The sequence below is a fragment of the Lolium perenne genome, unplaced genomic scaffold (genome assembly GCF_019359855.2).
Source record: "Lolium perenne isolate Kyuss_39 unplaced genomic scaffold, Kyuss_2.0 unplaced12, whole genome shotgun sequence".
Classification (NCBI taxonomy): Eukaryota; Viridiplantae; Streptophyta; class Magnoliopsida; order Poales; family Poaceae; genus Lolium; species Lolium perenne.
The window spans coordinates 276,154-300,341 of NW_027248970.1; the positions used below are offsets into that span (position 1 = coordinate 276,154).

General features: G+C 44.6%; 1 protein-coding gene across 1 annotated transcript; it reads right to left on the reverse strand.

Annotated features, from left to right (window-relative positions):
• Window positions 1–774: 774 nt before the first annotated feature.
• LOC139834274 (probable DNA helicase MCM9) lies at window positions 775–1,207 on the reverse strand. The gene is made up of 2 exons (XM_071824766.1): window positions 1,032–1,207; window positions 775–958 (listed from the first exon to the last, which is right to left on the reverse strand). The coding sequence occupies exons 1-2, from the start codon at window positions 1,184–1,186 to the stop codon at window positions 775–777; spliced, it is 339 nt and encodes a 112-aa protein (XP_071680867.1). The 5' UTR covers window positions 1,187–1,207.
• Between the last annotated feature and the right edge of the window lie 22,981 nt (window positions 1,208–24,188).

Genomic DNA, 24,188 nt, shown 5'->3' on the forward strand with positions numbered 1-24,188 from the left:
CTGCTATAGTAGCAGGTGGAGCAATAGGCCGGTGTGCATATGAAATCATTATTATTTGTGCTAGTGAAGTCACACAACTTAGTGTTCTCAGGAGTACCCATTTTAGCAATAGTAAATAAAGCAAACTAAATAAAGTAAATTCAAGTAACTATTTTTTTTATGTTTTTAATATAGAGAACGCAAGACAGTAAATAAAGTAATGCAATGAACTAAATTTTTTGTATTTTTGATATAGAGAACAAACAAAGCAGTAAATAAAATAAAGTAAAGTAAAGCAAGACAAAAACAAAGTAAAGAGATTGGATGTGGGAGATGATGTCTACGCACGCTTCTATTCCTGTAGACAGTGTTGGGCCTCCAAGAGCAGAGGTTTGTAGAACAGCAACAAGTTTCCCTTAAGTGAATCACCCAAGTTTCACCACCGCTCGCCCTCGATCATCTTCACACCACCTGACCTGATCACAGTCCCCTTCAAGGTCAGCAGAACCCCCTATGCTTCACCCTTACCTTCCCAATGCTCGGTGAAGATTTTGCAAAAATAACACCATCCTAGCTGATTCAGGGGAACCCGTGAACAACTAGAAAACCACGCCACCATACAGTCTTGCAAGCATTTCAACAAACAGGAAACTCGCATGCGTGAGCGCACCCGGGGATAGAAGTGGCGACCCGGAGGTGTTGACGCGCACGTGCACAAACTCCTTCTTCGCCGTGGCGGGATTCAACTTATCCGGAGTCCCCATCAACTCGCTCGTGTTGAGAATTTCCAACACCTCACTCTGCTAATAAAACCGATGGTAAGGAAACGCGGGGAAAAATGGGGGATGCATGTCGTGCAGAAGGTTGGTCTGCTCGCCTGGGCGCGTTGAGCGGCGGCGTCGAAGACGAGGAGGAAGTCCTTGGGTTGCTGTACAGTGCGTTGCCCAGTTCGGTGTCAAAATCGAAGAGCTCCGCGAAGCTGCGAGAGGAGGTGGGGTTAGGGTTCGGGGGCAGCAGCAGTGGAGAGGGGTCGGATTGGAAGGAGTACTTACTCGATGACGAGGGGGAAGTGGAGCGTGGGCTCGGAGTGGAGGAGGATGCGGCGGAGGTCGTCGGAGTGGAAACCGCGCAGGAACTTGGCGAGCATAGGCTCGTACCCTGAAAGCTCGGCTGCGTCGCCGAGGTCGTCGGAGAGCGGCGGCGGCATTTGGGCGGCGATTGTGGTTTGGGCGCGAAATGGCCGAGGAGGGGGAGAAAGGTTGTTGTCAGGAGTATCAGGACACGGGGAAGAAGGCGGCGGACGGTGGGCGCGGTGCTAAGAGCAAGTACAGTAAGTCCTAATCAGCTGGCTATAAGGATTAAAATAGTATATTATTGCTTAGTTGGAGGAGAGAGATGAGGAGAGAGAAGGAGAGTGAGCTCTTATGCAAGAGCCAGCTCTAGCGCGTGCTTCTAGGCACTTTGTGAGAGTGAAAGGTGGGCCACACATTGATTAAATACTACATTTTTATAGCTCACTATTGTATATGTTGGCTCTAAATTGGCTATAGATGACATGGCACTTGGCTTATAGCCAGCAGCTGGCTACTGATCCTCTTATCGCCGAAGCTTTGGGCTGTTTGGTTTGTGCCCACGCACGCCATACCAAATCAGGGGCAAGCCAAAATTTTGGCCAACGATTTGCCCGCCCATGTTTCGCCTGCGTGTGGGCGCAGAAATTGGAGCATCCACCAAAATTTTGGCGTGGCATCGATAGTTGGGCTTCAATCCAAAGGGTACCACATGATAGCAGTCAACGCCAATATTTTGGAAAGGCAACCGCCGGCCACAATCCAAACAGCCTCCTAATTCGCGCATGTATATACTGACACATAGATACTTACATCGTGCAAACTTTAAAACAAAATATTAACATTATAGTGTTACTTGGATATTTTATCATTTTCGTGCAGGACAAGTTGCATGATCGAGTAAGCATCAAGATAATAACATACATGCAAATTTTTATTTCTATTTCTTCAAAAAACTTCAAACAAAAACATTTTTTCTGATATTTGGAAAATCAGGTTCACCAAGTCCTAGGTTCCACCGGCTATTTCCGGGTTTGTCTTCTCCTAAATAAGAGACGGTCTCCATTGTACGAGCTGCTTATTGGTTGCATGGTTTCTTGTTTATTTTTCAATCATCAAATGCTTCTAAACGGATACAAATATTGAATCTTTAGAGATAGTTTGAAGAGATAATGCAGTGTGTAGTATGTTTTTTTTAACAACTTCCAATATGCTTAATAGTTTAAGCATATAAGGAAAATCATCCGCTATAGGTCCCGACCTAGCTGCTCGAAACGATATCCTCCAAAAAAAATTGCTCTTGTTCGTTTGTACTCCTGGGCTTTGGTAACCTCTATGGACTAGATGTGGAGGGAACCCACAGGCCATATATCAAAAGTGAAGACACAATTTTAGTCGTTTTATGTTATATTGGTTTTGTATAATTTCAGGTTTTTAACAGGTGAGGATGGCATCGCACTTAATAGTTTTTCCGCTCTATCTTCATCATGGCATAGTCGTCGTGGCCGACATTAGAGAGATGGTTGTGTTTTAGCCCAGTGGATTGATGGTTTCAGATCATGGGTATTATCATCTGATGCTTCATGCTTTCTCGCAAGTGGCGGTGGCAAAATGGTATCAAGTAAGTTTTGGTGACATGTCATCCTGTATTTTAACATTTCGGGCTCTCACACTTCTTCATCGATACAACAACAGCAACAACAACAACAGCAGCAACAACAACAGCAACAACAACAACAACAACAACAGCAGCAGCAACAACAGCAGCAACAGCAACAGCAGCAGCAACAACAGCAGCAACAACAACAGCAACAGCAACAGCAACAACAAAAGGCTAAAATAAGCCTAAAATTTGTTTATATATTGAGTAAACAATGGCTAAAATAAGCCTAAAATTTGTTTATATATTGAGTAAACAAACATAGTGGATTACTGGATTGTGTCGTTAGTCCTAAAACGCTCCCGTCCATTAGCCGCAAATTCATGTTTGTTCTGGTTGAGCTGTATGGATGGTGGACTTCGGATTTGTATTGTGCTCCTTCTCTATCGGGTCGACTCGACACCGGCGGGGAGCATCGGCAGGGCATGTTTTTATCTACATTACTATTAAAAGAGACAGAGCGGCAGATCCAAACAATCTGAGCCATCGACTTATCTAATCCAATGGTTCAGATCACCACTAAAACAGGGTTAGACGCCCACATACCACGTCTAACCAAATCATCAAATTATTTCCCAACCGCCTGATACGAGGACGCCGCGCTAACCCCGCGCTGACCTGTGCACACTGCCAAACCGCCCCCTCCCCCGCGCTAACCCCGCGCCTGTAGTGATTCGTTGCATAGAAAACAAAAAATTTCCTACCGCGAGAACGCAATCCAAGCCAAGATGCAATCTAGAAGATGGGAGCAACGAGGGGATGAACGAGACTAACCTTTGAAGATTTCTAAAGCCTATAAGAGTAGGCTCTTATTGCTGCGGTAGACGATGACTTGCCGCTTGCAAAAGCGCGTAGAAGATCTTGATCACGGTGCCACGATCGGGCAGCACCTCCGTACTCGGTCACACGTTCGGTGCTGATGAAGACGACGTCCTTCTCCCCGTTCCAGCGGGCAGCGGAAGTAGTAGATCCTCCTCGGAATCCCGACAGCACGACGGCGTGGTGGCGGTGGTGGTGGAGATCTCCGACAGAGCTTCGCCTAAGCTATGTGGGAGAGAGAAGTAGGAGGGAACCGCTAGGGTTTGGGAGAGGGGGGCGCCGGCTAGGGCAGCCTTGAGGGGTGCGGCCATGGTGGTGTTGTGGTGGCCGGCCAGCCCCTCTCCTCCCCTCTTTATATAGGTGGAAGCCCCAAGGTTTAGGTCAAAGTGTCCGAATAAGACCCCAACAAAAACCTTCCAAGTGACCAAACCTAGGGGGAGTGGGATTCCCCCCTTTCCTTGGTGGGGTGGCCGGCCACCATGGTGGGGAGTCCACTTGGGACTCCTCCTCCCTTAGGCTGGCCGGCCAAGGTGGGTGGAGTCCCTCTGGGACTCCACCTTCCATCCTTATTTCTTCCGGACTCTTCTAGAACCTTCCAGAGAAAATACCGGATCATTTTCAAACCTAGAAAATGACTTCCTATATATGAATCTTATTCTCCGGACCATTCCGGAACTCCTCGTAATGTCCTGGATCCCATCCGAGACTCCGAACAAAACTTCGAACTCCATTCCATATTCAAGTTCTCCCATTACAACATCAAACCTTAAGTGTGTCACCCTACGGTTCGTGAACTATGTGGACATGGGTGAGAACTCTCTCCGACCAATAACCAATAGCGGGATCTGGAGATCCATAATGGCTCCCACATATTCAACGATGACTTTAGTGATCGAATGAACCATTCACATACGATACCAATTCCCTTTGTCACACGATATTTTACTTGTCCGAGGTTTGATCATCGGTATCACTCTATACCTTGTTCAACCTCGTCTCCTAACAAGTTCTCTTTACTCGTACCATGGTATGTGGTCTCTTATGAACTTATTCATATGCTTGCAAGACATTAGACGACATTCCACCGAGAGGGCCCAGAGTATATCTATCCATCATCGGGATGGACAAATCCCACTGTTGATCCATATGCCTCAACTCATACTTTCCGGATACTTAATCCCACCTTTATAACCACCCATTTACGCAGTGGCGTTTGATGTAATCAAAGTACCTTTCCGGTATAAGTGATTTACATGATCTCATGGTCATAAGGACTAGGTAACTATGTATCGAAAGCTTATAGCAAATAACTTAATGACGTGATCTTATGCTACGCTTAATTGGGTGTTTCCATTACATCATTCATATAATGACATAACCTTGTTATTAATAACATCCAATGTTCATGATCACGAAACCATGATCATCTATTAATCAACAAGCTAGTTATACAAGAGGCTTACTAGGGACTCCTTGTTGTTCACAAAACACACATGTATCAATGTTTCGGTTAATACAATTATAGCATGGTATGTAAACATTATCATAAACTTAAAGATATATTATAATAACCATTTTATTATTGCCTCTTGGGCATATCTCCAACAGTCTCCCACTTGCACTAGAGTCAATAATCTAGTTTACATTTGTAAAGATATAACACCTTGGCCTTCCGGTGCTTTATCATGTTTTGCTCACGGGAGAGGTTTTAGTCGACGGATCTGACATGCTCAGAACCGTATGTATTTTGTAATTTATTTGCGTCTCAACGCATCACTCATTTCCAAATGAGTCGGCATTAAATATGTTTGGTATTCTGGTGGAACCTTAATTCCGCGGTCTGAAATATGTCACTAATATTGTCACACACAATATAGCTTCAAAGTTCTGACTCTGTCGGAACTACACCAAGTTCTCAAAGAACCTCTTGACTTTAACATCCTTTGTCATTGTCAAAACAATGACATACTCTGCCTTCTTTTGTAGAATCCGTCACAATATATAGAACTCTTCTAAATCTAGCATAGACAACTTCTATCTCATTGTGCTACCTTTTAAATAACACTTAGTCTAATTTAAGATTGAAATTTTATTTTTATATGTGACAAAACAAATATCGGTGCAACATCTTACAGCGATTTGTTTGTCATTTCTCCATATAAAACTCTATATATATATATACTTGGTTCTTCTTAAGTACTCAAGAATATTCTTACTGTTTTTCAATGATCATCACATGAATCATTCTGGTACATGCTCATAACACTTTTAGAGCATAGGACATCTGATTGTGTACATATCATTCGTGATCTATAATCACTCATGTGTTTTTACTCATTGAGTGTCAGATACACTCAAGTCTTGTTAAACCTTCACATGACAAGAACATTTTCTTAATATTTCTATATTGAACTACTTCAATATCCATCATATGTACTTTGACTTAAACTTATTTATGTGTTTCAATCTATCTTCATAGATCTTGACACTAAATTTGTTTCAGTCCATATCCTTTCATTGAAATTTAATTCTCAATGAAACCTTTTTAATCAAGTATATAATTACATCATTTATAACCAACTATATGTCATCTGCATAAAGTATTATAAATATGTCTCAGTGCTCCCACTTAATTTCTTGCAAATGCAAGCCTCTTCATCGTCTCTGATGAAATCAAAAACTCTTTGACTATTTCATCTGGTGAAGATTCCAACTCCGTGATACTCACTTCCTCCAATTGAAGCTTGTATACCTATCTAGTATTCCACGGACCAGCAAAACTCTTGGTTGTATCTTGTATACACCTTTTAATACACACTTCTGATAAGTTATGTATTTTGCCATCCTACTAACATATCTCATAAAAGAAATATGTAGTGATTACTAGAATAATCCACATAGACTATAAGCATTGCTACGGAAGATCTAATCTTTATTGTAGTCAACTCTTTGAACTTTGTCGTAAACAATTTTTCGACAAGTCAAGCTTCATCAATTTTATAGATCCATTTACTTTCAATAAGTATTCATCTATCTTGGATTTCATGGCGTATTGCCATTTTAACGGAGTCAGGGCCCATCATAACTTCTTTGTTTGTAGTTGGTTTATCATTGTTCAAAATCAATCCTTTGTCCACAAATCATTTATTTGATCACAAAGTAAACCATACCTACAAGGTTCAATAAGTACTTCGATCTCCATGGCTAAAACATTTTATAGTCATGAGAGCCATGATCGTCGTGGCCGCTTTCAGAACCAATTCCGATGCTGCGCTACTCTGATCATTATGCTCAGGTTCATAAACCTTATCAAGTTCTATTGTTCTCCCACTCAAATACTTCGCTAGAAACCATTTCTCAGAAATAAGAAACATTGACAAACACTTTTGTCTTTGTCTCGTGGGAAGAATTCCCAATCAAATCTCTGGGATAACCAATAAAGACATTCATCCGATTTTGGTTGTAAACTTATTTACTTATGCTATGCATACCAAAATTTAAGAAAGGACTATCAGGGTTCATACCCATGCCATAACTCGTATGGTGTCATTTCAACGGATCATGATGATGCTCTATTCAGTGTAAAAGCGGTAGTCACTAAAGCATAATCCACAAAAATATAATGGCATCAATATTTTATCTCATCATTGATCCAACAAGGTTTGGATACATCTCTTGGATACTTCATCATCACTATGATACTCCAATGAACGTGAGTTGTAGAACAATTTCATAACTCTCTTAGATGTTCGCTAAAAACTCGTAATTCAAATATTTCCACCATGATCCAATCATAGATATTTGACTTTTCTATTACGATGATTTCTATTTCATGCTGAAAATTATTTGAATCCATTCAAATGTTTCAAACTTCTTCCTTATCGAATATATCCACATATATATACTCAATTCATTGTTGGAAGTTTTCATGAAGTAGAAGAATCTCCCGCACACAACTATGCCTAGTGAACCACATACATCATCATATATTTTTCCACTAAGTTTGTTGCCCGTTCAACTCTTGGCCTATGAACGGTATTTTAATCATTCTCTTTAGAAAAGATTTGCAAGCGCCAAATGATTCAAAAATCAAATGACTCCAAAAATCCATTTGCATGGAATTCCTTCATGCGTTCTTTTCTAACATGACCTAAATGGCGGTTCCACAAATAAGTGGAATTCAAATCATTTGCCTTATGGCATTTTAGCGTCAGTGTTATGTATGTGTGTTTCACCATTAAGATTTATAATAACTTATCCATCGTACATGGAGTAATGTCATAATTTGAACAACTCATTGTTTTCATTTGACCAGAGCAAAATAACAATTATTAAGTTCTTTATTATAAATTCTAAGGGCTAGATAGAATGCCAACGATGAACATAATAACACTTTATTTTTGTTCCAGACGTGCATTCCTATCATAGTCCTTGTCAGTCACTTAGGCCATTGTATTCTTGTATTGCGTTGTTTTGTATGACATTTCATACCAACCAATATGGTACTAATACCCAAAAATTTCATTGTGTGACCTAACTAGGAATTCAACCATAACATGTATATCATTTATATACACCTGAGCTAGACTTTCTAGTCTTTTCTTTCTTTCTGCCAATAATCTTTTGTAGTTTCTCTTTTAGCTTTCCTCATTATTCAGAAAAACACTTCAACATCAATAACTTCTAGGTTTGTTGGTCAAATACCAATAACCTTGAGGTTCTTACTTTGTAGTTGATCATCATATGACAAGTGTTCCAGATTTCACTATTAGTAACTTTGTAATATGATGAACAATTTCACTCATAATTTTATCCATTGTATCATGATGACTTTCTGAGACCATGTCTGTACATGCTAGGCTCAAAAAGTTTAACCTTAGTATTCGCATGTGCAAATCTGGCTTGCATCCGTTGTATGCACACGTAGAATCTATAACACCCGATCATCACGTGATGCTTCGAAACGACGAGTCTTAGCAATGGTGCATACTAAGGACGATTACTTCATGGATATGTGAATATTGTTAGTGCCCCAATAGTTGGAGGATTGGGGCGCCTTGCGTCTTCAACCTTCGTACATTCCCATAAAACTTATGAGTTTATGTAGTCTCACCAAATTATATTCTATCATCTTGTAATAAGGTCTTAGATATCACATATATCTCATACCTTGATTATTTCTGAAAACTAAATTTTCAGCTCCTTACTTTTTCAAACAGATTTGAACTTCAAGTTTCATGGAGACAAGATAACTTTAGGTACTAATTGAAACCATAGCTCATTGAATCAACAATATGAGGTTTACTAAAAGTTTGCAATAGGACTTAATCAATTCTTGATTCTTTAACAATACGGTACCAATCCGTAAAGTTTCTTATCAGATTTTAACAGTATTTCTATCTCAATTACAAGACTAGCGCATAGTAGTAAACGGATGCCAATACTACAAAATTAATTCAAAATACTACTCGGACTATGTTTATGATAATTAGTTCATGTTTTAATCTAATTACTAATGAACTCCCACTTAATACAACATCCCTCATAGTTGTTAAGTGGTACACGATCCAAATCCACTACACCAAAACCGATCATCACGTGAGATGATGTAGCTTCAATAGTGAACATCAACATGTTGATCATATCATCCATATGACTCGTGTTCAACCTTTCGGTTTCCGTTGTCCCGAGGCCATGTCTGTACATGCTAGGCTCGTCAAGCAAACCCAAGTATTCCGCGTGTGCAACATGGCTTACACCAGTTGTATATGAACGTTGAATCTATCACATCCGATCATCACGAGATGCTTTGAAACGACGGCAACGGTGCATACGAGGGGAGAACACTTTATTATCATGATATTAATGTGAGGGATCATCTTATAATGCTACCGTCGCGTTCTAAGCAAAATAAGATGCATCAAGGATTAACATCACATGCAATTCATATGTGATATGATATGGCCCTTTTGTCTTTGCGCCTTTGATCTTCATCTCCAAAGCACGAACATGATCTCCATCATCAACGGGCATGATCTCCATCATCGTCGGCGTAGCGTCAAGGTTCATGGCGCCGTCTTCATGGTTGTTCACCTCATGTAGCAACTATTACAACTACTTTGAAATACTACTCAACATGAAATATAAAGACAACCATAAGGCTCCTGCCGGTTGCCACAATACAATAATGATCATCTCATACATATTCATCATCACATTATGGCCATATCACATCACCAAACCCTGCAAAAACAAGTTAGATGTCTCTAATTTGGTTTGCATATTTTAGGTGGTTTAGGGTTTTTGAGTAAGATCTAATCTACCTACGAACATGAACCACAACGGTGATACTAGTGTTGTCAATAGAAGAGTAAATTGAATCTTCACTATAGTAGGAGAGACAGACACCCACAAAGCCTCTTATGCAATACAAGTTGCATGTCGAACGAGGAACAAGTCTCATGAACGCGGTCATGTAAAGTTAGTCCGAGCCGCTTCATCCCACTATGCCACAAAGATGCAAAGTACTCAAACTAAAGACAACATAAGCATCAACGCCCACAAAACCATTGTGTTCTACTCGTGCAACCATCTATGCATAGACACGGCTCTGATACCACTGTAGTGATTCGTTGCATAGAAAACAAAAAATTTCCTACCGCGAGAACGCAATCCAAGCCAAGATGCAATCTAGAAGATGGGAGCAACGAGGGGATGAACGAGACTAACCCTTGAAGATTTCCAAAGCCTATAAGAGTAGGCTCTTATTGCTGCGGTAGACGATCACTTGCCGCTTGCAAAAGCGCGTAGAAGATCTTGATCACGGTGTCACGATCGGGCAACACCTCCGTACTCGGTCACACGTTCGGTGTTGATGAAGACGACGTCCTTCTCCCCGTTCCAGCGGGCAGCGGAAGTAGTAGATCCTCCTCGGAATCCCGACAGCACGACGGCATGGTGGCAGTGGTGGTGGAGATCTCCGACAGAGCTTCGCCTAAGCTATGTGGGAGAGAGAAGTAGGAGGGAACCGCTAGGGTTTGGGAGAGGGGGGCGCCGGCTAGGGCAGCCTTGAGGGGTGTGGCCATGGTGGTGTTGTGGTGGCCGGCCAGCCCCTCTCCTCCCCTCTTTACATAGGTGGAAGCCCCAAGGTTTAGGTCAAAGTGTCCGAATAAGACCCCAACAAAAACCTTCCAAGTGACCAAACCTAGGGGGAGTGGGACTCCCCCCTTTCCTTGGTGGGGTGGCCGGCCACCATGGTGGGGAGTCCACTTGGGACTCCTCCTCCCTTAGGCTGGCCGGCCAAGGTGGGTGGAGTCCCTCTGGGATTCCACCTTCCATCCTTATTTCTTCCGGACTCTTCTAGAACCTTCTAGAACCTTCCAGAGAAAATACCGGATCATTTTCAAACCTAGAAAATGACTTCCTATATATGAATCTTATTCTCCGGACCATTCCGGAACTCCTCGTGATGTCCTGGATCCCATCCGAGACTCCGAACAAAACTTCGAACTCCATTCCATATTCAAGTTCTACCATTACAACATCAAACCTTAAGTGTGTCACCCTACGGTTCGTGAACTATGTGGACATGGGTGAGAACTCTCTCCGACCAATAACCAATAGCGGGATCTGGAGATCCATAATGGCTCCCACATATTCAACGATGACTTTAGTGATCGAATGAACCATTCACATACGATACCAATTCCCTTTGTCACACGATATTTTACTTGTCCGAGGTTTGATCATCGGTATCACTCTATACCTTGTTCAACCTCGTCTCCTGACAAGTTCTATTTACTCGTACCATGGTATGTGGTCTCTTATGAACTTATTCATATGCTTGCAAGACATTAGACGACATTCCACCGAGAGGGCCCAAAGTATATCTATCCGTCATCGGGATGGACAAATCCCACTGTTGATCCATATGCCTCAACTCATACTTTTCGGATACTTAATCCCACCTTTATAACCACCCATTTACGCAGTGGCGTTTGATGTAATCAAAGTACCTTTCCGGTATAAGTGATTTACATGATCTCATGGTCATAAGGACTAGGTAACTATGTATCGAAAGCTTATAGCAAATAACTTAATGACGTGATCTTATGCTACGCTTAATTTGGTGTGTCTATTACATCATTCATATAATGACATAACCTTGTTATTAATAACATCCAATGTTCATGATCACGAAACCATGATCATCTATTAATCAACAAGCTAGTTATACAAGAGGCTTACTAGGGACTCCTTGTTGTTCACAAAACACACATGTATCAATGTTTCGGTTAATACAATTATAGCATGGTATGTAAACATTATCATAAACTTAAAGATATATTATAATAACCATTTTATTATTGCCTCTTGGGCATATCTCCAACAGCGCCGACCTGCACGCGGCCGTGACGACCAGGTGGCCACCGCGTCGCCGAACTACAGGCCGCAGCACTGCACGGGGCGTCGACCCCCGCGCCGCGAGCCGCCGGCGCACTTCCATGGCCGATCTCGCCGGCACGACCTCGCCCTGTCCTGCTCGATTAGCGCATCTCGCTTTGCTTCTGAAAAATCATGAACATATTTAAGGTGAGGTAGGCGGACTCAGGATAATGGAGGCGCGGGGCGTTGCTTCTCGAGATGAGATCAAACGTGGACTCGAGGGATGGGGGAACGACGCTGTTGTTGAGTTGTTGATCCTGATGCCTATGTTTGCTGCAGGTCACAAACGCCGACATATATTTTACACAGATCACATGCATGCCCTGATGGGTTGTTCAGATCTATGTACCTCTTAGTGTTTTACAAGAATTTAGTGCTAATGATGATGCAGCTTATTTCAATTCAGTGTTATATTCTCTTATCACATGCAGCCTGTCTCGATTCAGTTGGATTGACTTGCTCATGAGACTGGATTTGATGGCTTCAGCTGCAGCAATTGCAGACATCTTTTTATAGTTTTGGTCAGAATTTTCACTTGTCTCCTGGTTGATTCAGGATTCATGTAATGATATATAGTAATTAACCTTGTCTTCTATATTTATTAACCGTTTCTTCTTGGTAACCAAAAAATTCTTGATCTACTATATTATACAAGTGATTATATACTATGGTGAAATCCTAAGCTAATTATCGAGTTTGCAGTAAATTAAGGCTACTCTGCGAAGGCGAATAAATATGGATTACTTTCCATGTAAACCTTGATTAGCTTTTGTTCTTCAAAAACCTTGACATGTCTTTTACGGATTTTTATCGTCAGTCAAGGCCTCAAGGGCATGACCTTCAGAAATGTATCATGCTTCCTTCAGTCTATTGGCTTATGGTGTGTCTTACTTATTTACATCATTTAAGACACGCATTGCGTGTGCAATATTACTAACCTAGAGATTAGCTTATTGGATTAACCTCTGCAATGTACTTTGCGGTTCCAGGAATTGAGAAATGCAGGGATCTTAATCCACTGATGATTTGCTGATGGTGACTAACCAACTAAATCATTTATCTATCTATGTTCATGTGGTGTGCAGATATGCAGTCAAGAACATGAATACTTCCTCTATGTTCAGAAGCTTGGCCTCGCCACCAGTACCAAAGCTGCCGTCGCAGGCTTCCCGTGCCGCAAACGCCGCAGAGCTCGTTGGCTGGAAGCGGTATGGTTGCAACAACAGTCTTGCACAGGCACCCGCTGTAGTACCCAGTGGGTGTTGTTCATAGTACCATTTGCTGGAACTGTTTATGAGTCCTTCCTGCATCCAGTGTCAAGTGAATCTGCCTTCCGATAATCACATATAGAAGATATGATGGCTTGATTCCAAATCCCCTATGGCATACTGATCTGCAGTCTTTGCAACCATGGTAAATGTGTGGAACTTGAAGTTCTCAGCGAGTCAACCAAGGCATAGCTTGGTGTCAGTGAGCTGCTGATAGCTCTCAGCTCGCCCGAGTTCGAGTCTCCGTACTCGCATTCTCGGTGTTGTGCACACAATTACCGCTATCAATACACAGTGCTGCTAGGTTTCTTCCCCAGTACGGCCAATCATTTTTTTTTTGAAGTTCTCGTTGAGGACATGTTGTGTTGGTATGCCAATGTAAGACATTAAAGTTTCACGGTTGGTTTTTTACTTTGGCAGTCAGGCATGTTGTATGCATTCATGTGTCAATTCTATGTAATCTTTGTCTTCACAAAGTAGGAAAATGAAGCACACCTTCAGATGGAAGTTAGACAAAAGTTTTTCGCAAACTGCAACATTGGTCAGTGGAACTCCAATATGGGCGATAGGACCAACAAAAAGATCCTTGTGTTGAGCACTTTGTGCGAGATAAAGGTCAGCACATTGTACCTGCATGATTTGTTATGCATTCAAGAGACAAGTTAAATGCAAGCTAGATAATTTGGTATGTATTCAAGCGATCATTTGACTGGTATATACTGTTGTACCTGCTTGGTTTGAATTTAGTTCAATGCTTCACATGATTTTGTTTGGCCTGTAAAATTCCTCCTCATATTTGATTACAATTTTTCATGCTTAAATATATCTGTATACACTGTTTTTATTTTAGTCCACTTGTGAATATGTAGTACTGTTCACAGTGAGAGATCACTAGTAGAAAACCTCTCATCCATCTAAGCCATTGGTACCGGTTCCCTTACGAACCGGTACCAATGGGGTCATCTATACCGGTTGATTGGCTCTGGCGGGCGAGGAGATTTAATACCGGTTCGTTAGGAGCTTTCGTACCGGTTCGTGTTAGGAACCGGTACGAAAGGTCTTCGGCCAAAATTAAAACGCGTGGTGGGGCCTGGTTGGACTTTGGTACCGGTTCGTAACACGAACCGGTACCAAAGGGTACCCAGCCATATCAAAATCGCCCAGATCGTCCCGAGCCCCCTGCTGGCTCTCATTTTTCTCTTCTTCCTCACACTCTAAATTTTTCTCCACCTCTTACACTTCAATAATCTTTATTTTTCTCCACCATTTTAACAAGATTAACGGCATACATCTATCCAAGGGTTAGCAATATCATCCTTCCTTCCGGCGTTCCTAATTTAGCTCAGTTCTTTGGTAGTTTTAACTCGTACTATTTTTGTAGTGCAATCAAGGTGTTCGATGAAATGCCTAAGTCAGTGATTTTATTTTTTTATATGCAATTTGAGCTGAAATTATGGTATGTTTTGTAGGTTTTAATTAGTATCATCCCCGTCCTCACCGCCGTCGATCGCTAGCGTCGTCCCCTAGCCGGCACGGTACCACCTCGGTGAGCCCCTCTTCTTTTTTATAAAAAACAATTAGTTTTATGTGATGAACTTGAATATTAATTAAGTTGGTCACTCATATATCCATGATGTTGTGTACTTAATGATTTTTGATATACATATAAAATGCAGATGAGTCGACAATGGATGTACGGTGACCGGTGCCATCCCGAGTTCATTACTGGCATGCATTATTTTCTCAACGTGGCTGAGGCAAACAGGCAGTCGAATGGTTTCATGTATTGTCCATGTAGTTCCTGTAAGAATATGAAGGATTACTCTACCTCGAAGACCCTTCACGTCCACCTGCTGGAGAATGGTTTCATGCCCAGCTATAATTGTTGGACCAAGCACGGAGAAAGAGGGGTTATATTGGAAGACAACGAAGAAGAAGAGGATAGTGACAACTATCCCAGCTTATTCACTGAAGACGGTGGTAGTAGAATGGGGGAAGACGAAGTCAAGAAGAGCTCATTTTCGATGAGCCGATTTTTGATGACCCGGATGACGATTTGGGTCGGGCCATTCTTGATGCGAAGATGAACTGCGGAAATGAAAAGGAGAGGTTGAAGTTGGAGAAAATGTTAGAGGATCACAACAAACTGTTGTACCCAAATTGCGAAAATGGTCGAAAAAGCTGGGTACCACGCCTGAATTGCTGCAGTGGAAGGCAGAGAATGGTACTTCGACAAGGGATTTGAAAAGTTGCTGAAAATAATAAAGAAGATGCTTCCAGGGAGAACGTGTTGCCCTCTAGCACGTACGAAGCAAAGAAGGTTGTCTGCCCTCTAGGATTAGAGGTGCGAGAAGATACATGCATGCATCAATGACCGCATCCTCTACCGCGGGAGTACGAGAATTTGAATGCATGCCCGGTATGTAGTGCATTGAGGTATAAGATCAGGCGAGATGACCACGGCGATGTTGAGGGTGAGTCCACCCCCAGGAAGAGGGTTCCTGCGAAGGTGATGTGGTATGCTCCTATAATACCACGGTTGAAACGTTTGTTCCAGAATAAAGAGCATGCCAAGTTGTTGCGATGGCACAAAGAGGACCGTAAGAAAGATGTGATGCTGAGACACCCCGCTGACGGGTCGCAGTGGAGAAAAATCGACAGAGAGTTCAAGTCATTTTCAGATGACGCAAGGAACTTAAGATTTGGTCTAAGTACAGATGGCTTTAATCCTTTCGGGGAGCAGAGCTCCGGGCCATAGCACCTGGCCGTTGACTCTATGTATCTATAACCTTCCTCCTTGGTTGTGCATGAAGCGGAAGTTCATTATGATGCCATGCTCATCCAGGGCCCGAAGCAACCCGGCAACGACATTGATGTGTACCCGAGGCCATTGGTTGAAGAACTTTTAGAGTTGTGGCGTGACGAAGGTGTACCCGTGTGGGATGAGCACGAACAAAAGGAATTTAACCTACGAGCGTTGTTATTTGTAACCATCAATGATTGGCCTGCTCTTGGTAACATTTCAGGGCGATCAAACAAGGGATACAATGCATGCACACACTGTTTAGGTGAGACTGATAGTATTTATTTGGGAAACAAGAATGTGTACCGGGGCATCGTCGATTTCTTCCAAAACAACATCACGTAAGAAAGAGAGGAAAGCATTTCGGAGGTGAGGCGTATAACCGAACCAAGCCTACCCGCCCTAATGGGGAAGTTATATATGATATGGTCAAGGATTTAGAAGTGATCTTTGGAAAGGGTCCCGGCGGACAATCATTCCGCATGATGTTGACGGACACGTACCCATGTGGAAGAAGAAGTCGATATTTTGGGAGCTACCCTACTGGAAATTCTTAGAGGTTCACTCTGCAATCGACGTGATGCACGTGACGAAAAATCTTTGCGTGAACCTGCTAAACTTCTTGGGCGTGTATGGGAAGACAAAAGATACACCGGATGCACGGCAGGACCAAATAAAGTATCCACGAAGGAAACAACCTGAATCCGCAGAAGTATCAAGGTCCCGCTGCCTATGCTCTTACCAAAGAGGAGAAGGAGATCTTTTGAAGTCCCGAGTAGCATCAAGGTCCCGTCTGGCTTCTCGTCGAATATAAAGGGAATAATAAACATGCTCGGAGAAAAAGTTTCAAAACCTAAAGTCTCATGACTGCCACGTGATTATGACACAATTACTTCCGGTTGCATTGAGGGGGCTTCATGCCGGAAAATGTTCGAGTACCCATTGTGAAGCTATGTGCGTTCCTCAATGCAATTTCTCGAAGGTGATCAATCCACTTACTCTACAAAATTTACGTAAGGATGTGGTCCAATGTCTAGTCAGCTTCGAGTTGGTGTTCCCACCATCCTTCTTCAATATTATGACACATCTCCTAGTTCACCCGGTCGAAGAGATTGGCGTTCTCGGTCCCGTATTTCTACACAACATGTTCCCCTTTGAGAGATTCATGGGAGTCTTAAAGAAGTACGTTCATAACCGTGCTAGGCCAGAAGGAAGCATCTCCAAGGGCTATGGAACAGAGGAGGTCATTGAGTTTTGTGTTGACTTTATTCCTGACCTTAAGCCGATCGGTGTTCCCGAATCGCGCTATGAGGGGAGACTGCGTGGAAAAGGCACGCTAGGAAAGAAATCAGCAACGTGTATGGACGGACATTCTTTCACTCAAGCACACTACACGCTTCTACTTAATTCCATCTTGGTGGCTCCGTACAAAGAGGAACACAAGGAGATCTTACGCTCTAAATACCCTGAGCAACGTGAAGATTGGATTGATGGAGAACACATGAAGACTTTCTACGGTTGGTTGCAAACACGTCTCATGAATGTCACCGATGACGAGCAGCTGTACTTGTTGGCCAAGCAACCATCTTCTACTATATCGACTTTTCAAGGGTACGAGATTAATGGGAACACATTTTACACTTTCGCCCAAGACAAAAAGAGCACCAACCAAAGCAGTGGTGTCCGCTTTGATGCGTAAGATGGCAATGGGAACAAGGTCACATATTATGGGTACATAGAGGAGATATGGGAACTTGACTATGGACCTAATTTCAAGGTCCCTTTGTTCCGGTGTAAATGGTTCAACTTTGAAAAGACTGGTACAGGTAGACCCGCAGTACGGAATGACTACAGTGGATTTCAAGAATCTTGGGTACGACACCGAACCATTCGTCCTAGCCAGTGAAGTGGCTCAGGTTTTTTATGTGAAGGATATGTCTAGCAAACCGAAAAAAAGAAAAGAAAGGCAAGAGGACACATCATACGATGAGCCAAAGCGGCACATAGTTCTTTCAGGAAAAAGAAACATCGTGGGAGTAGAGGACAAGACAGACATGTCAGAAGATTATAATAAGTTTGACGATATTCCACCCTTCAAGGTAAAAATTGACCCAAGCATCATCTTAAACAATGAAGATTGTCCATGGTTGCGTCGCAGTAAGAAGAAGAAAGGGAAACGGGCGAAGAAAACTCGAGAAGACTAGAGGAGATGGAGTATAACTTGTGTATCTCTATATGGAAATCACTTTTGTGTAATGATGTTACAGTATGTAAGATATTAACAATGGAGATGGTTGGCTTGTTTTACTAGTTAAGTCACGGGCTTGCAGGGAAATTTTTCCGAGGCGGAACTTCCGAAGATGCCATAGGGCGTGTGCACCAAGGGCATCTTCGACAAGTTCCGCCACGGGAGATTTCCCAACCCTTTCCCCAACATTGTTAGAGGAGATGGAGTCTTCCACGGGCTTGCAGGGAAATTTTTCCAAGGCGGAACTTCCGAATATGCCATATATAGGGCATGTGCACCAAGGGCATATTCGAGAAGTTCCGCCACGGGTGATTTCCCAACCCTTTCCGCAACATTGTTAGAGGAGATGGAGTCTTCCACGGGCTTGCAGTAAATTTTGTGCGAGGCAGAACTTCCGAAGATGCCATAGGGCGTGTGCACCAAGGGCATCTTCGACAAGTTCCGCCACGGGAGATTTCCCAACCCTTTCCCCAACATTGTTAGAGGAGATGGAGTCTTCCACGGGCTTGCAGGGAAATTTTTCCGAGGCGGAACTTCCGAAGATGCCATAGGGCGTGTGCACCAAGGGCATCTTCGACAAGTTCCGCCACGGAGATTTCCCAACCCTTTCTTCCATCCATGGTGATGAAACTCTCCATCCATGTTGGCTTGTTGAGCTGCTTCCCATGGTCTATCGATGCTCCTTTTATAGGCAGAGCGTCCTTATCCTCGGCGACTTTAGTACCGGTTGCAGACACGAACCGGTACTAAAGGTTACCCACGCGTCCTTATCCCACCGACGCGGGCGTCGTGCGCTACATACTTTATCTCATCGAGCAGTGGCGTCCTTATCTCGCCGACAGCTTTAGTACCGGTTGCACCTACCAACCGGTACTAAAGGTTACCCACGCGTCCTTATCCCACCGACAGGCGTCCTTATCTCGCTGACAGCTTTAGTACCGGTTGCACCCACCAACCGGTACTAAAGGTTACCCACGCGTCCTTATCCCACCGACAGTGGCGTCCTTATCCTGCTGACAGCTTTAGTACCGGTTGCACCCACCAACCGGTACTAAAGGTTTGCCTCTGTCTTCCCGCCTATTTTCTTCCCACGCTTTCCAGGCATGAGGAGGGCGGTCCGCCTCCTTCGAACTTCAACGAGGCCGGCCGTCGGCTGTGGTGGCGCGGCCGAACTCTCCAGGGCGTCATGGCCTACCGTGGCCCCCGCCTGCGCTACCCTCGCCCCAGCCCACGCGTGCTCACCCGCCGACCGGAGAGTACCGCGACCCCGATGCCAGCCGACGATGATGACGGCGACTACGACGACTACAGTGGCGACTACTACAGGGCTAGGCACGAGTATGACTGAATGACTCCAACAGTAGAATTTGGCCATGTATCTTTAATTTTCAGTTAAGCTATGTACTTTTAATTCGAGTTCAATCGTAATAAAAATTTATTCCCGCCCTTTCTTTCTCGCCTTTTTTCTCCCACGCGCGGCGTCGTGGCGGGAAAGTTTCCTGCGCGACGTCGTGGCGGGAAAGTTTCCTGCGCGACGTCGAGGCGGGAAACTTTCCCGCGCGAACGGCGTCGTGGCGGGAGTGTAAAGAAAGAAATAGAAACAATAAATAGAAAAGAAAATAAATAGAAAAGCAATAGAAAAAATAAATAGAAAAGAAACAGAAAAGAAAATAAATAGAAAAGCAACAGAAAAAAGAAATAGAAAAGAAATAGAAAGGAAAATAAAAAAGAAAAGAAACAGAAAAAGAAAAGCAACAGAAAAGAAAATAAATAGAAAAGCAATAGAAAAAATAAAATAGAAAAGAAACAGAAAAAAAAATAAATAGAAAAGCAACAGAAAAAAGAAATAGAAAAGAAATAGAAAAGAAAATAAAAAAATAAAAGAAACAGAAAAAGAAAAGCAACAGAAAAGAAAATAAATAGAAAAGCAATAGAAAAAATAAATAGAAAAGAAACAGAAAAGAAAATAAATAGAAAAGCAACAGAAAAAAGAAATAGAAAAGAAATAGAAAAGAAAATAAAAAAAGAAAAGAAACAGCAAAGAAACAGAAAAAGAAACAGAAACAGAAAAGAAAAAGAAAAGAAACAGCAAAGAAAAGAAAACAGAAAAAGAAAAACAAAAAACAAAAAAAAACCTTTGGTACCGGTTGGTACCACCAACCAAGATTTAAAGGCCTTTCGTATCGGTTGGTGGTACCAACCGTACCAAAGGTTTTTCCTCGTAAAACACTTAGCCGCGCGGCCATCTTCTTTCTCCATTCTCACACTTAGCCGTGCCGCGCGCCGTTCGCACCCACGCCGCACCGCCGCGCACCCACGCGCGCCCGCGCCGCCATCGGGAGCCACGCCGCGCCGCCATCCGAGCCACGCCGCGCCGTCCGCAGCCACGCGGTCGCCGTCGCCGTCGCCGCGCCCGCAGCAGTAAGTCCGCCGCTCCTCCCCGGCCTTCTTCCTCCCCGCTCGCACGCGCGTCGCACATCCGGCGTCGGCGCCGCCGACTTCGCCTCACCACGCCCGCCGTGCCCCGACGTCGCCTCGCAGACGCTCCGCCGTTCCCCGACGCTCGCACGCCCACGCCAGCGACGACGCCAAGCCGCACTGCGGCTTCGTCGACACCACCCTTAGGGTGTTCGACGAAATGCCGCAGACGCCCACGCCCATGCCCGCCCTCGCCGCTGCCGCTGCCTGTGCCCTGCCCGTGCCGTGCCGCCGCCGCTGCCGTTGCCGTGCCGTGCCCTGCCCGTGCCGTGCCCTGCCCCCGTGCCGCTGCCGCCGGCTGCCGTGCCCTGCCCGTGCTCCTGCCCGTGCCACTGCCCGTGCACCGCCCGTGCCCGCCCGTGCCGCCGCCGCTGCCGTGTGCCCTGCCCGTGCCGCTGCCGCTGCCGTGCCCTGCCCAGGCCGTGCCGCTGCGCATTGCCAGTGCCACCCTGCCGTGCCCTGCCCGTGCTGCCGCTGCCGCTGCCCATTGCCGCCTGCCAGGCCGCTGCTGCCGCCGCTGCCCTGCCCGTGCCGTGCCCCCCCCGCTGCCGTGCTGCCCGTGCCCTGCTCCGTGCCCGCCTGCCACCTTCGCTGGCCCTGCCGTGCCCCTGTTCCCTGCCCCTGCGTGCCCTGCTCGTGCATTGCCGCTGCCGTGCCCTGCCGTGCCACTGCTGTGCCACCGCTCGTGCCCCGCTGCCGTGCCCTCGCTGGCCGCGTGCCGTGCCGCTGCCCCGCCCTGCATCAATAGTACTCATAAAAGTGAACAACTTGGTTAAAGTCAACCTTGCTGATTCAAAGTCAAACTCTTAATATAAGCATGCAAAGTGGCAACTTTGAAACAAATTTTAGATTTCCCCAAATTTTGGAATATTCACAAACCGCCGCGACATAGAGAGAAGAGCGAGAGGAGGAGCGCCGAGTGTTAGGGTTAGGGTATGTAGCGGTGCCGAGTCCGTGGCGGTGCCGCCGTGTCATAGAGAGAAGAGCGAGAGGAGGAGCGCCGAGTACATAAACATATGAACATCACAAGGTGAAATCTGGATAGATAGAAAGTACCACAACTAAGTTTTCTTAAGGGCATGATTGTGTTTTTGTTTGGCATATTCATTTCAAAAGGAGGGCATATGTGTTTGTATTTCACATGATTATGCTATTAATTGCTTTCTTAATTTTGCAGTGACATTGAGGTATGGAGGACGGCACCTTCGTCCGAGATGAGGAGGGGGAAGAAGCGGTGCAGCGATTGATCTATGAGAGTGCCCGTGGTCCAGGAACCCGACGATGGAGATGACAACGAGTACCCCGACTTTCTGAATGATTTTGGCGAGGACTTGAGTCTGAACAAGTTAGAAAAGACAATGAAGTGTCCATCACAAACTCCGGCGAGGTGTATATCTATGTATCAATTAGTCTGTGTTCATCCCTAGATGCATTCATTTATTTGTATTGCACTTATTAACGAATAATTTTTTCTTTTAGCCTTCTCGGGATCATCGAGCAAGTCTGTTAGAACAAAACGAGGCCCGACGCGGGTGCTAAAGGGCGAGGGCAGGTTAGCCCTCACGGCATTCAAGGCTAATGGTGAACCAGTGGAGCCCAAGGAGTTTTGCCGCAAATTTACAAGTCAATCCGGAGTTATTGTTAGGGACCATGTACCGATCAGCATTCAAGAGTGGCATAAGCCGAAGAACCCGGAGAGTGGTGCTACTTATGTCAACGACAGCATGAAAAAATTTCTTTGGGAAACGCTACTGACAAAGTTCAGCCTACCTGAAGACATGACGGAAGGCAGGAAGGATAAAGTCAAGGAATGGACATGGAAGAAGATGGCCATACAATTCCGTAGCTTCAAGAAAAATTTATGGGACAAATATAAGAATGAAGATCCAAAGTATTCGATGATAATACCGAAAATCTAGTGAAGATAAAAGATCACCGCCGCATTTAAGGAGTATAAGAAATCGTCTAAGTTTGTGTCCCGATCGAAGAAAAATACCGAAAATGCTGCAAAGAAGAAACTTCCGCATCATTTGGGGTCAGGTGGCTACAAGAGTGCCATTCCGAAGTGGACAGCGTTTGAGAATAAACTGATGGATCATGGAATCACTCCACGGACATGGGACTGGCCCGAACGGTCCAAGTTCTGGTTGTTCGCTCATGGGGCAGGGTTGGACCCAAAGACAGGGTTGATCGTTGCGAAGGGAAAATGGAAGGAAAAAATTGAGGCAATTGTACCGAAGCTTGTAGATGCAATTGAAAAGGTCATAAAGGGAGAGTACATTCCCGATCGAGAGAATGACGAGCTGACACTCGCTCTGGGGAACCCTGAACATGTTGGACGGGTACGAGCTCGCCCAGGTCTCACCATGAAGGAAGCATGGCCGGACAGCGCTGACACTTATAGAAGCCGTTCGCGAAAGAAGAAGAAGGACGCCGACATTGTAACGGAGTTGTTATCTAGGGTGGAGGCTCTTGAGAGAAATCAGAGGGCACCTGATCAGCCGCTGTTTCTACAGGATCCACAAGCCGATGCTGCCCCATCTCAGCGAAGAAGCAGTGTCGGTTCCTCGCATCTTGACGGATGTGGAGGAAGCTACCCCGTGGATTATGTCACGGAGAAGACAGATTGCGAGCTACATATGTTAATCAGGACCGCGTCTGTTAAGGTGGCGGTCGGCTATGTGTACCCAAGTGAAGATGGAGCAATGCACCATCATATGCCCATTCCACCTGGTTGTGTTCGTGTCGGGGTGGATGAAGTTGTTTCGGGGTTTGAAAAAGTGGAGCTTGATATTCCTAGAGGTGAAGATGAGAGGACACTGGGCGATGTCAAGCACGGTTTCGCCCTATGGCCGAAGAAGTACGTCGTCCTTTTGCAAAGGCCACCGACTCCTACACATGAGCAGCAAATGCCATCGACTCCTCCCGGTGGCAGTCCTGGTGAGCAGCCAAGTCCACACCTACCCGAGAGGGACCCCAACGTGAGTCCACCATCTCGAGATCCTCCGCGTAAGACAGCGTCCGTTAAGCGGAACGGTACGCCGCCTAGGAAGAAAGCTAGAAAGGAGAAACAACTGCCGCCTCCTGAGAAGTTACCTTGGGAAAAAACTCCAGAGGAAAACGCGGAGGCCGTTCAGGCCGAGGTGAAGAAATTTTTTGCACCGAAAGTGCCAGAGATACCTTTCGAGAAGACACTAGATCGGGAGAAAGTTGTGCGTACTGTTGACAATCTATATGACCCTGTACCATCGCCGCCATCTGACTATGCGCGTTCTATTGAAAGGTCGTATGACAAGATGATCGAGGCGACAAAACCCGTTAAATCGGGTATCAGGGAGATAAAAGGGATACACAGTGTCTACCAGCTCGGACAACAACCCGTTCAATCGGTCGCCCCTCTCAAGGTGTTGGACGGGAA